General features: G+C 43.4%; 1 protein-coding gene across 1 annotated transcript in view; it reads left to right on the forward strand.

Annotated features, from left to right (window-relative positions):
* The window catches only part of znf366 (zinc finger protein 366), an 81,050-nt gene extending 74,147 nt beyond the window's left edge, over nucleotides 1–6,903 (forward strand). The window contains exon 5 of the mRNA XM_055632167.1: nucleotides 1,807–6,903. Within this exon, the coding sequence (XP_055488142.1) occupies nucleotides 1,807–2,270 (464 nt within the window). The 3' untranslated portion in view covers nucleotides 2,271–6,903. The remainder of the gene's footprint in view (nucleotides 1–1,806) is intronic.
* Nucleotides 6,904–14,781: the final 7,878 nt, after the last annotated feature.

Genomic DNA, 14,781 nt, shown 5'->3' on the forward strand with positions numbered 1-14,781 from the left:
AGAGTTAGATAGAGCTTAAAGATAGCGGAGTCAAGGGATATGGGGAGAAGGCAGGAATGGGGTACTGATTGTGGATGATCGGCCACGATCACATTGAATGGCAGTGCTGGCTTGGGGCCGAATAGCCTACTCCTGCACCTATTGTCTATTGAGGCCTTTCGGTCCATCAGGTCTATACCCATTCTATGAAGAGGCATCCTGTTATAACGTGGAACAGAGAGTCTTAGTCATACAGTGTGGAAACAGGCCCTTCAACCCAATTTGCCCACACCAATCAACATGTCCCATGTATACGTCCCACTTGCCTATTTGGCCCATGTCCCTTTAACCTGTCCTATTTACCTATTTGTACCTATTTAATTGCTTGCCTCAACTACCTACTCTGGCAGCTCGTTCCATAAATCCACTATCCATTGTGTGAAAGAATTACCCCTCAGATTCCTATGAAATATTGCCCCCTTCACCTTAAACCTGCACTATGCCCTCTGGTTCTTGATTCCTCTACTTTTGGCAAGAGACTCTACCCAATCTATTCCAATATCTACCGTCTACCCCATCTATTCCTCTCATGATTTTATACATCTCAAAAAATCACTCCTTATCCTCGTGCCCCAGCCTGCTCAGCCTCTCCCGATAGCTCAGAACCTCGAGCCCTGGCAACATCCTCGTAAATCTTCTCCACACACTTTCCAACTTGACAACATAAAAGAGTAGATAATAGGCAATACATAATAGACAATAGACAATAGGTGCAGGACAATAGGCAATAGACAATAGGTGCAGGAGCTGGCCATTTGGCCCTTCGAGCCAGCACCACCATTCAATGTGATCATGGCTGATCATCCCCAATCAGTACCCCGTTCCTGCCTTCTCCCCATATCCCCTGACTCCGCTATTTTTAAAAGCCCTATCTAGCTCTCTCTTGAAAGCATCCAGAGAACCTGCCTCCGTTGCCCTCTGAGGCAGAGAATTCCACAAACTCACCACTCTCTGTGAGAAAAAATGTTTCCTTGTCTCCGTTCTAAATGGCTTACTCCCTATTCTTAAACTGTAGCCCCCTAGTTCTGGAGTAGGCCATTCGGCCCCTTTGAGCTAGCAACACCATTCACTGTGATCATGGCTGATCATTCACAATCAGTACCCCATTCCTGCCTTCTCTCCATATCCCTTGACTCTGCTATCTTTAAGTGCTCTATCTAACTCTCTCTTGTAAGCATCCAGAGAATTGATCTCCACTGCCTTCTAAGCCAGAGAATTCCACAGATTCACAACTCTGGGTGAAAAAGTTTTTCCTCATCTCTGCTCTAAATGGCCCACCCCTTATTTTTAAACTATGGCCCCTGGTTCTGGATTCCCCCAACATCGGGAACATGTTTCCTGCCTCTAGCGTGTCCAATCCATTAATAATCTTATATGTTTCAATAAGATTCCCTCTCATCCTTCTAAATTCCAGTGTATACTGGAGGGCAGCACATGAATAGGCCCTCTGCCGTTAATGTCTGTGACAAACATGATGCCAAAATCAACTGCTATCTGCCTGCATATACCCCTTTTCCCCATCCCTGGCATATCCATGTGTCTATCCGAAAAGTCTCTTAAATGCCATTGTTCTACCTGTCTCCGCCACTAACCTTGCAGAGTGTTCCAGGCACTCACCGCCCACTGTGTAGTAGTTCGCCCACCTCACAACTCCTTTGAACTTTGCCCCTCTCGTCGTAAAGCCATGCCCTCCAGTGTTTGATTGAAATAGCATAAAATATCGCATGCAGAGTTTGGATTGAACATGTTGATGTTCCTTAATTTTAGGCTTCAGGCGGCGAGGAGGCATTGGATTTGCACCCAACAACCTGTCTAATTATGTGCAGGACGAGCCCTTCGATCTCTCCCAAAAGAGCCGAATAAAAAGCGTGTCCCAGTCTGACGGTGAGAGTGCCAAAGGGAGTTCTTGTCCAGAAGAAGATGAGGACAACTACTACACCATAGGACAATACAGTCCTGACGAGTATTGCAGAGAAGTCAAAATATATATGCCAGAAGACTTATCCCAGAAGACGGGAAGACTGATCCCAGATTTCGGAGACTCCGACAATGAAGTGCTGACCAAAGGGAGAGTGATAGATGTGGAAGATGAAGACTTGATGGTCCATGATAACTTTATGCAGAGTGGAATTGAATCTAACAAACACAACACGGCCGCCATGAACTATCTGTTTGACATTGGTGGAAACTACGCTGACTTTTGCCTTGATGGCAGGTGCAGTCCAATGTGAAATTTGTGGATGGGAAATATTAATTGCCACAATAATTTAGAAATCTAAAAGACAAAGTATTTGTATGTGGAAGCTGATTGAAAATCAGAGGTATGAGGTGCACAATAGTTCTTGCTGTTTTAACGTTGGGTTAAATAATGCAGTATATAGAATTGCTTTCTCTCTCATGATAGAGCTACTGTACATTCACACAACTTGCACTTCTGTCAATGGGCACCAGTGATGCTGACATTTCAAATAAAAACATTGGTTCTATCCATTTCTGAAATCTTCGTTTAGTTTAGAGATAACAGGCCCATTGGGCCCACCGAGTCCGCATCGACCAGCGATCGTCGCACATTAACACAATCCTACCACTAGCGACAATTTACACTTATACCAAGTATACAAACCCAAGCCAATTAATCTACAAACCTGTACGTCTTTGGAGTGTGAGAAGAAACCAAAGATCTCGGAGAAAAACCACGCGATCACGGGGAGAACGTACAAGCTCGATTACTAAGGAGAAGGTGCTAGGAAAACTGAAAGGTCTGAGGGTGGATAAGTCACCTGGACTGGATGGACTGCACCTCAGGGTTTTGAAGGAGGTGGCCTCAGAGATTGTGAAAGCATTAGCTGTGATAGTTCAACAATCACTAGAGTTAGTAGTGGTTCCAGATAATTGGAAAATTGCCAATATCACCCCCATTGTACAAGAAGGGAGCAAAACAGAAGAACAGAAACTATAGGCCGGTTAGCCTGACTTTCGTGGTTGGTAGGATTTTAAAGTAAATTATAAAAGATGAGGTTACGCAGTACTTAGAAGTTTACGATAAAATATGCCGATGTCAGCATGGCTTTGTGAAGGGAAGATTTTGCCTGACGAACCTGCTGGAGTTCTTTGAGGAAGTTAATAGTGGGACAGACAGAAGGGAGGCTGTAGATTTTGTTTACTTAGATTTTCAGAAGGCCTTCGATAATGTGCCGCATGTCAGGCTGCTAGGGAAGATAAGAGCCCAAGGTATTAAAGGGAAGATACCAGCATGGATAGCAGGTTAGCTGGATGGCAGAAGGCAAAGAGTTGCAATAAAAGGCGCTTTTTCAGGTTGGCTGCCAATGACTAGCCAATTCTCTTCACGTTACTATTAATGATTTTGGAGAAGGGGATTGAAGGCATTGTGGCCAAGTTTGCAGATGATGCTAAGGTAGGTGGAGGGGCAGGCAGTGTAGAGAAAACAAGGACTCTGCAGAAGGACTTGGACAAGTTTGAGGACTTGGACAGGTTGGAGAGTGGGCAGAGAAGTGGCAGATGAAATTCAGGAAAGCAAAGTGCGGAGTCATGCATTTTGGCAATAAGAATAAAGGCGTAGAATATTTTCTAAATGGAGAGAGAATCCAGAAAATCAGAGGGGCAAAGGGACTTGGGAGTGCTGGTGCAGGATTCCCAAAAAGTTAATTTGCAAGTCGAACCGGTAGTAAGGAAGGCAAATTCAATGCTAGCATTTATATCATGACGACTGGAATACAAAAACAGATGTAATGCTGGCTCTGGAGAGGGTCCAGAGGAGGTTCACAAGAATGAGTGGGTTAGCATACGATGAGCGTTTGACAGCACTGGGCCTCTACTTGTTGGAGTTTAGAAGGTTGAGGGGGGACCTCATTGAAACTTACAGAATAATGAACGGTAATAATGTGGAAAGGTAGTTTCCACTGACGGGAGAGTCTAGGACCAGAGGTCATAACCTCAGAATTAAAGGGCACTCTTTTAGAAAGGAGGTGAGGTGAGAGTGTAGTTAATCTGTGGAATTCATTGCCACAGAGGGCTGTGGTGGCTAAGTCAGTGGATATTTTTTAAGGCAAAGCTAGACAAATTCCTGATTAGAATGGGTTATGGGGAGAAAGTAGGAAAATGGGGTAAGGAGGAAGAGATCAGCCATGATTGAATGGCGAAGTCGACTCGATGGGCCGAATGGCCTAATTCTACTCCTATAACGTGAACTCCATACAGACAAGCATCTGTAGTTGGGATCGAGCCCAGGTCTCGGACACTGCAAGTGCTGTAAGGCAGCAACTCTACCGTTGCGCCACCATGCCTCCCAGCGTCAAATCAATGTTTGATGTTTCTTCAATCTTCAAACTATTCACCTGCCAGCCATACATGAATTCCATCTTGCATGCTTTCTGTGGCCTATAAGTTCATAAGAGATAGGAGCAGAAATAGGCCATTCGGCCCATCATTTCTATTCCGCCATTCAATCATGGGTGATCCATCTTTCCCTCTCAACCCCATTTTCATGCTTTCTCCCCATAACCCCTGACACCTTTATTAATCAAGAATCTGTCAATCTCCACCTTAAAAACATCCATGGACTTGGCCTCCACAGCCTTCTGTAAACATTGACTGTTCGTTGTGTGTACACCCACAGACTTTAGCCTGCCTATGTTCTCACAGTGATGTGGAGAGAGCACCCTACTTACTGCGTTACTAAGGGAAAAAACGTGCAGTCTCACTGCAGGTTTGTCAAATAATCAGCATACTATTTAGATGTATTGTTTCTCCAGACATCGTCTTGTGTGCTTATTTTGAGTGTCTCTGTCTAAATGTACCTGCCTGTATAAAGAATCACTAATCAGATACTAGATTTGAAATATAACTTTAAATTGTGCCCGCAAGCGAAAACCTTCTTTAAGTCTTATCCGATCCGAGCAAAGATTTTTTAAGGTCTTTAAGATATATTTCCTGAAGTATGAAGCAATGCCGGAACAATTCTAACCAACAGCAAACGGAGGAAATATGCGATCATAAAACGACCATTGGTTTCAATGAAATGTAAAATCTCATATGCTTGTCATCTGTATCTGATCTGAAGTGAGATAAAGAAACAAAAGAAAGCTCTTTTTATGGGAGACATGAATGCTTGGTGGTTTTTTTTTGGTTCTTTTGAAGATTTCATTGCAGAAAACTCCTACAAATGTCAGGTCATTCCAGAGTAACCATTGACTCCGTGGCTCAGGAATGACAATCCCACAGTTTTGCTGTGTATTTGAGTTCCGGTGCTGGCTCGTGCTTGAAATTTGCCATTTGAGTAGGAAATAAAACAAATTGCTTTTCATCCAGGCTACATAACATGGCGTGCTTTATTTCAGGAAGGCGTAGAGAAAATGCATTAACCTTTCTGACCTGAAGCACTACTATAGCCTGGGTCTATTCATGTAAAACACTGAGCTGAGGGCACCAGTTGTGAACACAAAGCTGAGATAAAACGGCCAAATGCAAACCACCATGAATGAGTTACTGGAAGAATATTATAAAGAAATGTACTTAGAAGATGCAATCACTGTCATGCATAGCATTGTAAGGAACAATGATAAAGCACACACACCAAAATCCTGTACTTCCAGTGACGGAAGTCCCGCAGGAACTGGAGGACAGTGATGTGAGGTGCGTCCGTCATCGCTCCCGTCGGACACCAGCACCACTGCGTTGCTAATGTTTTCAACGATGATGGTGATGATACATATGCCCCTGTCCCACTTAGGAAACCTGAACGGAAACCTCTGGAGACTTTGCACCCACCCAAGGTTTCCGTGCGGTTCCCGGAGGTTGCAGGCGGTTGCCGGAGGTTGCAGGTAGTGGAAGCAGGTCGGGAGACTGACAAAAACCTCCAGGAACCGCTCGGAAACCTTGGTTGGGGCGCAAAGTCTCCAGAGGTTACCGTTCAGGTTTCCTAAGTGGGACAGGGGCATTACAAAGCATTTGATCAGAAGATATTGCCACAATATTCTGCACACATCCCTAAAGTTATTCAAAAAGTACTGAATATGAATGCTGAAAATATTTGTTATGCAGATGCACCCCGATTTACAATGCTTCGACTTGCGATGATACTCCGGTCACTTCCGGTCACGTGATCGCAATATATCGCAATGCGTTTTCGGCTTGCAATATCTTTGGTTTACGATGGGTATATCAGAAGGTAACCAACCCCATTGTATGTCGAGGAGCAGATGTACAGTATAACTGTATCCCTGGATGGAAATGTCAAAGACTGGAGCGCGTAGCTTTAAAGTGAGAGGGGGGAAAGTTTAAAGAAGATGTGTGGGGCAAGTTTTTTTACAAAGAAGGTAGTGGATGCCCGGAACACACTGCCAGGAGTGGTAATAGAGGCAAATATGGCAGTGGTGTTTAAGAGGCATTTAGATAGGCACACGGTTATGCAGGGAATGGCGGGATATAGGTCACGGTCAGGCAGATATGATTAACATCATGTTCGGCACAGCCATTGTGGGCCAAAGGGTCTGTTCCTGTGCTGTACTGTTCTATGTTCTATGTTCTATGTTCTATGTAATCAAAAGATTAAAGGAAATGTAGTAATGGACCAATATGGAATACGTGTAGTAATGACCAAACTGCTTGTATTTATCTTCATTGATAACACAAGTATATTATTTACTTCATCACTTTTGTATCTGCTGTATTGTCAAATGACCAGTGGCTACATTTATCAGAATCACAAAATAGTACTTTACATTTTGTATGTTATTAACTCACACATGTGTCAATATTGATGAGTCTAACAGTTCCAGCAAGTTTTCAAAATGATTAATAATACAATTGCAATTTGCATTCCTAATTGTTACATATATTCTTTTATAATATTCACAATAATTTACAATAAAATATATATAAAATGTATCATGTGTCCCTGAATATCTTGCTAAACAAAGTTTCTGCAATATGGGCACAGCATTTCATTGAATACGTTAGTAGAATGGAATTTTGTGTTATGCCGGTAGCCTGAATCTGGCTTTATGTGGGGCCCAGCTCAGATAGCAACAGACACAAAATAAAACATCCCATAAACCAGGGGTGAGTTTCTCAAACAAATCGGGTTATTGAAGGCCTTAACAGCGCACCCTGGGAAACACTCTGAGAAAACCCAAAGTGTTTCAAAGATTCACAGCACCGACAGCATTTTTATATTCTCACAACACAATGGTTACTTGCGGATTCTACAGTTTTGATATGTCATCATTGATCAATGTCCCTGTAACCTTGCCACAGAATGCTGTGGCGACCAAGCCAATTGAACATTTTAAGGTAGAGGTAGATAGATTCTTGATTAGCACGAGTGTCAGGGGTTCTGGGAGAAGGCAGCAGAATGGGGTTAAGAGGGGAAGATAGATCAGCCATGATTGAATGGCAGAGTAGACTTGATAGGACAAATGGCCTAATTCTGCTCCTATCACTTGTGAACATAAACTTATGAACCTTTCATCTTTGTATCTTCCCAGAGTTATCTTTAACCTTATGCTCCCTGTTACTTAAATTCTTCCCATTTGTATAACAAATAGGCGCCTTAAATGTCAGTGTGCCTGATCAGTTTTATTGTCCTCAGTTTAGTTTGCAACCCTCAATGTTTATTTTAACTAACTTAGCTAGTTAGTCAAAAACAAGAATGGTGCATGGGACAGGTATAGGCAGCTGGGATCAAGTGCAATCCTGGAGGAGTTTCGGGAACTAAGGATTAAACTAAAAAACGGAAATCAGACGGGCAAAAAGGGGGCAGGAGATAGCTCTGGCGGGTAGCATTAAGGACAATCCCAAAAGATTTTACAAATACTTAAGTGGGAAAAGGGTAACTAGAGAGAGAGAGTGGGACCTCTCAGGAATCAAAGCGGTCACCTCTGAGTGGAGCCACAGGAGATGGGCAATGTCCTAAATGAGTATTTCTCATTCACCAAGGAGAAAGACAATAGGATGGAGGAAATTGGAGCAGTCACTGGAAGTGTTTTGAGACCAGCCAGAGTTACTGTCGAAGAAGTACTGAAGGTATTGTTGTGTTTGAAGGTAGACAAATCAGAAGGGGCCTGATCAGATATATCCGAGGACATTGCGGGAAACTAAGTTGCGGGAGCCCTGGTTGAAATCTGTAAGTCGTTCTTAAATACAGGAGATGTGCCAGGCGACTGGAGGGTGGCAAATGTTGTACCTCTTATCTAGAAGGGCAGCAGAGAAAATGCTGGGAACTATAGGCCGGTGAACTTAACATCTGCAGTTGGTAAGTTACTAGAGAGTATTCTGAGGGATAGGATATACAGGCATTTGGATGGGCAAGGACTGATTAGGGATAGTCAGCATGGTTTTGTACGTGGGAGGTCGTATCTCACAAATATTTTTGAAGACGTGACCAAAATGGTTGATGAGGGCAGAGCTGTAGATGTTGTGTACATGGACTTCAGCAAAGCATTCGACAAGGTTCCGCATGGTAGGCTGCTCTGGAAGGTTAGATCGTATAGGATCCAAGGAAAGATAGCTGAATGGATAGTAAATTGACTCCATGAAAGGAACCAGAGGGTAATGGTGGAAAGTTGCTTCTCAGACTGGATGCTAGTGACGCTTTCGCACTTTGGCCTTCATCAGTCAGAGCATTGAGTATAGAAGTTGGGAGGTAATGTTGCAGTTGTATAAGACGTTAGTGAGACCGCATTTAGAATATCGTGTTCAGTTCTGGGCACCATGTTATAGGAAAGATATTGTCAAGCTTGAAAGGGTTCAGAGAAGATTTACAAGGATGTTGCCAGGACTGGAGGGTGTGAGCTATAGAGAGAGGTTGAGTTGGCTGGGTCTCTATTCCATGGAGTGCAGGAGGATGAGGGGAGATGCACAGAGTCGTTTGCCCAGAATAAGGGAATCGAGGACTAGAGAACATAGGTTCAAGGTGAAGGGGGAAAGATTTAACAGGAATCCATGGGGTAACTTTTTCACACAGTGTGGTGGGTGTATGGAACAAGCTGTCAGAGGAGATAGTTGAGGCTGGGACTGTCCCACCATTTAAGAAACAGTTAGACAGGAACATGGATAGGACAGGTTTAGAGGGATATGGACCAAGCGCAGGCAAGTGGGACTAGTGTAGCTGGGACATTGTTGGCCAGTGTGGGTGATTTGGGCCGAAGGACTTGTTTCCACACTGTATCACTCTATGTCTCTAAGACTCTAGCTGTGCTGTGGGATCTAAACACCAGGATAAATCTATTTATTGCCTCACCAACCTATGCTGGCCATCTCTCCCATCATGCTTCCTCAGTTGGTACGGAAGCTCTAGGGTTAAACACATTACAAACTACTCATCTTCCTTATAATTTTCTAAATTTCCGACAACAATGTTTAATTAAACCCAGTTCAAATTCAATTGGTTGAAATTCAGAAAACAGGAAGAGGAGAAAATCATTCTGTTCCTAAAATTTGTTCTGTCATTCGATTGGATCATGGCAGAACTCATCGTTATTATCATTTAGTTATTTTTGCTTGATCCCTTTTAAGATCTTACACAAGAAATGCCCACTCTCACGGTGTACATCACAATTGACACATAACCATTAACTTTTGGGATGGACAGCTCCAAATTTCTGCTATCCTAGCCTGTGGAATAGTACCTTCTGAGAATATAGCTCCTTCTGGAATCGATATTGAACCGAGCCTTTCAAATTACTCATTTTCTCTATTTGTGTTGAAATGAGGCTCACAAACTGGATTAACAGCACCTCATATTCCACTTGGGTAGCTCACAAACCAATGGTATGAACAATGAATTCTCAAATTTCAGGTAACTACAAAACCCCTTGCCCTCTCCCTACTTCTCTCATATTCCCCCCTCTTCTTTCTCCCTTGACCTATTTCTCACTTTCCCCTTATCCCCTTTCACCTACATGCCTTTCTCTGGTTTCACAATTTGCAGCTCTTCAATCCTTTTATCTCACACATTCTGTCTTTCCATCTCTTGCCTTTGTCCAGCCATCTGCCTATCAACCCTCACCCCCCTCCTTACTTGTATCAATCTTGGTAATAACCTGCTAGGATCTGTCCTGCCCCTCCTCTGTTCCAGCTTTCTTCCCCCTGCTAACCACCCCCACTCCCATGCAATAGTCTAAAGAAGGGGCCTGACCTGAAACATCACCAATCTAAGTTCTCCAGAGATGCTGCCTGAGCAGCTGAGTCACTCCAGCATGTTGTGTCATTCAGCTGTGATATTGTCTCAATTGCTCTCTCCCCAGTAACACAGCCTGACCTACTGGATAGTTTCTCATGCTCTGTGATTACAATTCATATGAGATAGGAGCATTCGGCCCATCAAGTCAGCTCTGCCATTCAGTAAAGATTCTCCCTCCTAACCCCATTCTCATGCCTTCTCCCCATAACTCCTAACCCTCGTAAAGGATTTCTTGCATTCATTTGTCTATATTCTCATTATCTCTTTAGCTATAATAATCAAAGGACTAGATTCTCCTTCCTCAACTACCCTCACCAAACGACGACCTTGTCTACAGAAACCCTGGCCTCATCCTATCAGAGATATTCCATTTGTTCTGATGATCATCTCTACCCCAACCCTTCTTCCCCGGACACCATTGATTCCTGCTGATTGATACTAACTTGTTTTCTCTCTCTCAGTTTTGATGAAGACACTGCCTCAAGAAGGCAGCACAGTGGCACAGCGGTAGAGTTGCTGCCTTTGAGGATTTGAGTATAGGAGCAGGGAGGTTCTACTGCAGTTGCACAGGGTCTTGGTGAGACCACACCTGGAGTATTGCGTACAGTTTTGGTCTCCTAATCTGAGGAAGGACATTCTTGCCATAGAGGGAGTACAGAGAAGGTTCACCAGACTGATTCCTGGGATGTCATGACTTTCATATGAAGAAAGACTGGATAGACTCGGCTTGTACTCGCTAGAATTTAGAAGATTGAGGGGGGAATCTTATAGAAACTTACAAAATTCTTAAGGGGTTGGACATGCTAGATGCAGGAAGATTGTTCCCGATGTTGGGGAAGTCCAGAACAAGGGGTCACAGTTTAAGGATAAAGGGGAAATCTTTTAGGACTGAGATGAGAAAAACATTTTTTACACAGAGAGTGGTGAATCTCTGGAATTCTCTGCCACAGAATGTAGTTGAGGCCAATTCATTGGCTATATTTAAGAGGGAGTTAGATGTGGCCCTTGTGGCTAAAGGAATCAGGGGGTATGGGGAGAAAGCAGGTACAGGATACTGAGTCGGATGATCAGCCATGATCATATTGAATGGCGGTGCAGGCTCGAAGGGCCGAATGGCCTACTCCTGCACCTATTTATGTTACAGCACCAGGGACACAGGTTCGATCCTGACTATGGGTGCTGTCTGTACGTGAGATTTCTCCGGGTGCTCCAGTTTCCTCCCACATTCCAAAGACGTCCAGGTTTGTAGGTTTGTAGGTTAATTGGCTTTTGTAAATTGTAAATTGCTCCTACTGTGCAGGTTTGTGCTAGTGTACGGGGTAATCTCAGGTTGGCACGGACTTGGTAGGCTGATGGGCCTGTTTCATGCTGAATCTCTAGTCCAGATTCTAAAATCTAAAGGCAGCATCCATCAGCAGCGATCGTCACCAGCCAGGCCCATGCCTGCCTCTTGCTGCCACTGTTGGGCAGGAGCCCACTCCATTAGATTCAGGAACAGCTACTTTTCTACAAGGAAGGGTCTCGACCCGAAACGTCACCTATTCCTTCGCTCCATAGATGCTGCCTCACCCGCTGTGTTTCTCCAGCATTTTTGTCTACCTTACTTTCCTACAACCATCAGGTTTAGTTTAGTTTAGAAATACAGCACAGAAACAGGCCCTTCAGCCCACTGAATCTGTGGTGACCAGTGATCTCCATACACTAGTATTATCCTACACACGCTAGGGACAATTTACAATTTTACCCAAGCCAATTAGCCTGCAAACCTGCTTGTCTTTGGAGTGAAGGATACTGGAGCAGCTGGCGAAAACCCACGTGGTTCACAGGAAGAAGGTGCAACCTCCGTACCGACAGCACCTAAGGTCAGGGTTGAACCTGGGTCTCTGGCGCTGCAAAGGGGCTGTCCCACTGTACGAGCTAATTCAAGAGCTCTCCCAAGTTAAAAAAAAAATCAAACTCGTGGTAAGCACGTAGAATAGCGGGTACGTCGGAGCTTGGGACGTCTCTTAGCGGCTCGTAACGCTAACGGCAGGTACTCGCGAAACTCGTTAAGCTCATGAAGACTCGTGAAGATTTTTCAAAACCTACGAGCGGCTATTATCGTAATTCCCCGAGTTCAAATCAGGGGAAACTCAGGAGAACTCTTGAATTATCTCGTACAGTGGGACAGCCCCTTAAGGCAGCAACTCTACGCTGCACCACCGTGCCACCCAGCACTTAATGTTTTGACAATAAACTCAACTTTGGCTTGCCTTCCACCTAATACATTAACTATTTTCCTTTCCGCTATTGCTGTCTGGCCTGTTGAGCTTGTAGCGTTTTCTATTTTCTATTTCAGTTTTCCAGCAACACCAGTTTAAAAAAAATTAATTTCCTCTTAAACTAATTGGAGCAGATTGACCGAGGACACAAATTCTTTCTCGCATCTCTTTTCTTTTGGGAGGGGAGGAAGAAAGTAAATGATTTGGAACTAGTGGTGGGAAGAGGGCGGGGGGGGGGGACTCCTTGCTGTGTTATATATAGATTGTGCAATAATATTCATACAACAGTCAATCAGCTTAATGTATGCAGCCACTTTGTTATTAATAATGAATGAGGAACTACAGTTTTGGACTGAGCTTGCTTATTACAGTTAAGTGCTGACTTGGGCGTTGCACGTACTTTGGTTTTGATAAAAACTAAAGAATTACATTTTGATGAGTAATCCGGTAGAAATTATAAAGGTCTCTTGTTTCCTCAGAGTTAGATCATAAGGCATAGGTGCAGATTCAGCATTCAGCCCATCGAGTCTATGCTGTCATTCTATCATGGCTGATCTCTTTTTCCTTTTCAACTCCATTGTACTGCCTTCTAACACCGATCTGTTTTGTAGTCAATGCCTACTATGTTCTGTGTGCTGAAGCAAAACAAGAATTTCATTGTCCTATCAGGGACACATGACAATAGACTCACTTGAACTTGAACTTCCCCCCCATAACTTTTGATGACGTTCCTAATCAAAAATCTCCGCTTTAAAAATACTCAATGTCTTGGTCTCCACAACCAGGAATGTGGCAATGAATTCCAAAGATTCACCACCCTCTGGCTAATAAAATTCCTCCTCATCCCCATTCTAAAGTTATGTCCTTTTTTTCTGCGGCTATTCCCTCTGGTTCTGGACTCACCCATTACTGGCAACATGATTTTCATGTCCACTCTACCAAGGCCTTTCATTACCCAGTAGGTATCAATGAGATCCCTCCATCATCTTTCCAAACACCAGCCCCAGAGCAAATGCTCCTCATACATTAATCTAATCATCCCCGGGATCATTCTCGTAAAGTTCCTCTGGACCCTCTCCAAAACCAGCACATCCTTCCTCAGATATCAGGCCCATAACTGCTCACAATATTCCAAATGTGGCCTCACCAGCGCCTTATGAAGCCTCAGCATCTGGGGGACTAGCTTTCAGTTTAGGTTTAAGAGGCTTTCTTTGGTGCCTGATGAGACATATTAAGGGGACACAATGGTGCAAATAATGAAATGCTATAAGTACTGGGGTTAGAGTCATAAGATCTTAATATCAAATAATGAAATGCTATAAGTACTGGGTTAGAGTCATAAGATCATAATATCATAAGTGGACAGCAGAATTAGGCCATTCGGCCCATCAAGTCTACTCCGCCATTCAATCATGGCTGATCTATCTATCTCTCCTAATCCCATTCTCCTGCCTTCTCCCCATAACCTCTGACACCCGTACTAATCAAGAATCTATCTCTGCCTTAAATACACAGTGTATCCACTGACATGGCCTCCACAGCCTTCTGTGGCAAAGAATTCCACAGATTCACCACCCTCTGACTAAAGATATTTCTCCTCATCTCCTTCCTAAAATAACGTCCTTTGACCTCTAGTCCGAGACTCTCACACTGGTGGAAATATCCTCTCCACATCCACTCTATCCAAGGCTTTCACTATTTTGGACATTTCAATGAGGTCCGCCCTCATTCTAAACTCCAGCGAGTACAGGCCCAGTGTCGTCAAACGGTTTGTAGGACAATGGCCATATTCTAAAAATTAGTGGCAATCCTATCAGGGATGGTTAGGAAATGTTTCTGCAAACAATGGACATTTGGAACTCTCTTCTGTAATATGAGCGGATGCTGAAACAATTATGTTAAATCTGAAATTGATTAATTTTTGGTGTTTTTTGACTAAGTGACGGGGGATTAAATGTATGTACGCATGTAAATCACCAAACTCATTAAATGGAAGAACGGCCTGGGGAAACAGCCGTGGGCTCACTGCCCTGTGCTAATTGCAAGATTACAGTTCATTTATTATCATCATGAAAATCTTTTCCACTTCCAAATTGTACAAGCAAGAACAAGTACCTCATTATTCCATTCATTTGTTTTATGCTTATTTGCATAACGCACATTTAATTAATAACAAAACCTAATTTACGTTCTGTATTTTTGAAATAACGCTCAAACATTCACGCATGTTTAAATATTTATGTTGAATTTGAGTATTTAAAAATTCCGCACTGCTTTTCA

Source organism: Leucoraja erinacea, chromosome 3, assembly GCF_028641065.1.
Source record: "Leucoraja erinacea ecotype New England chromosome 3, Leri_hhj_1, whole genome shotgun sequence".
Taxonomy (NCBI): Eukaryota; Metazoa; Chordata; class Chondrichthyes; order Rajiformes; family Rajidae; genus Leucoraja; species Leucoraja erinaceus.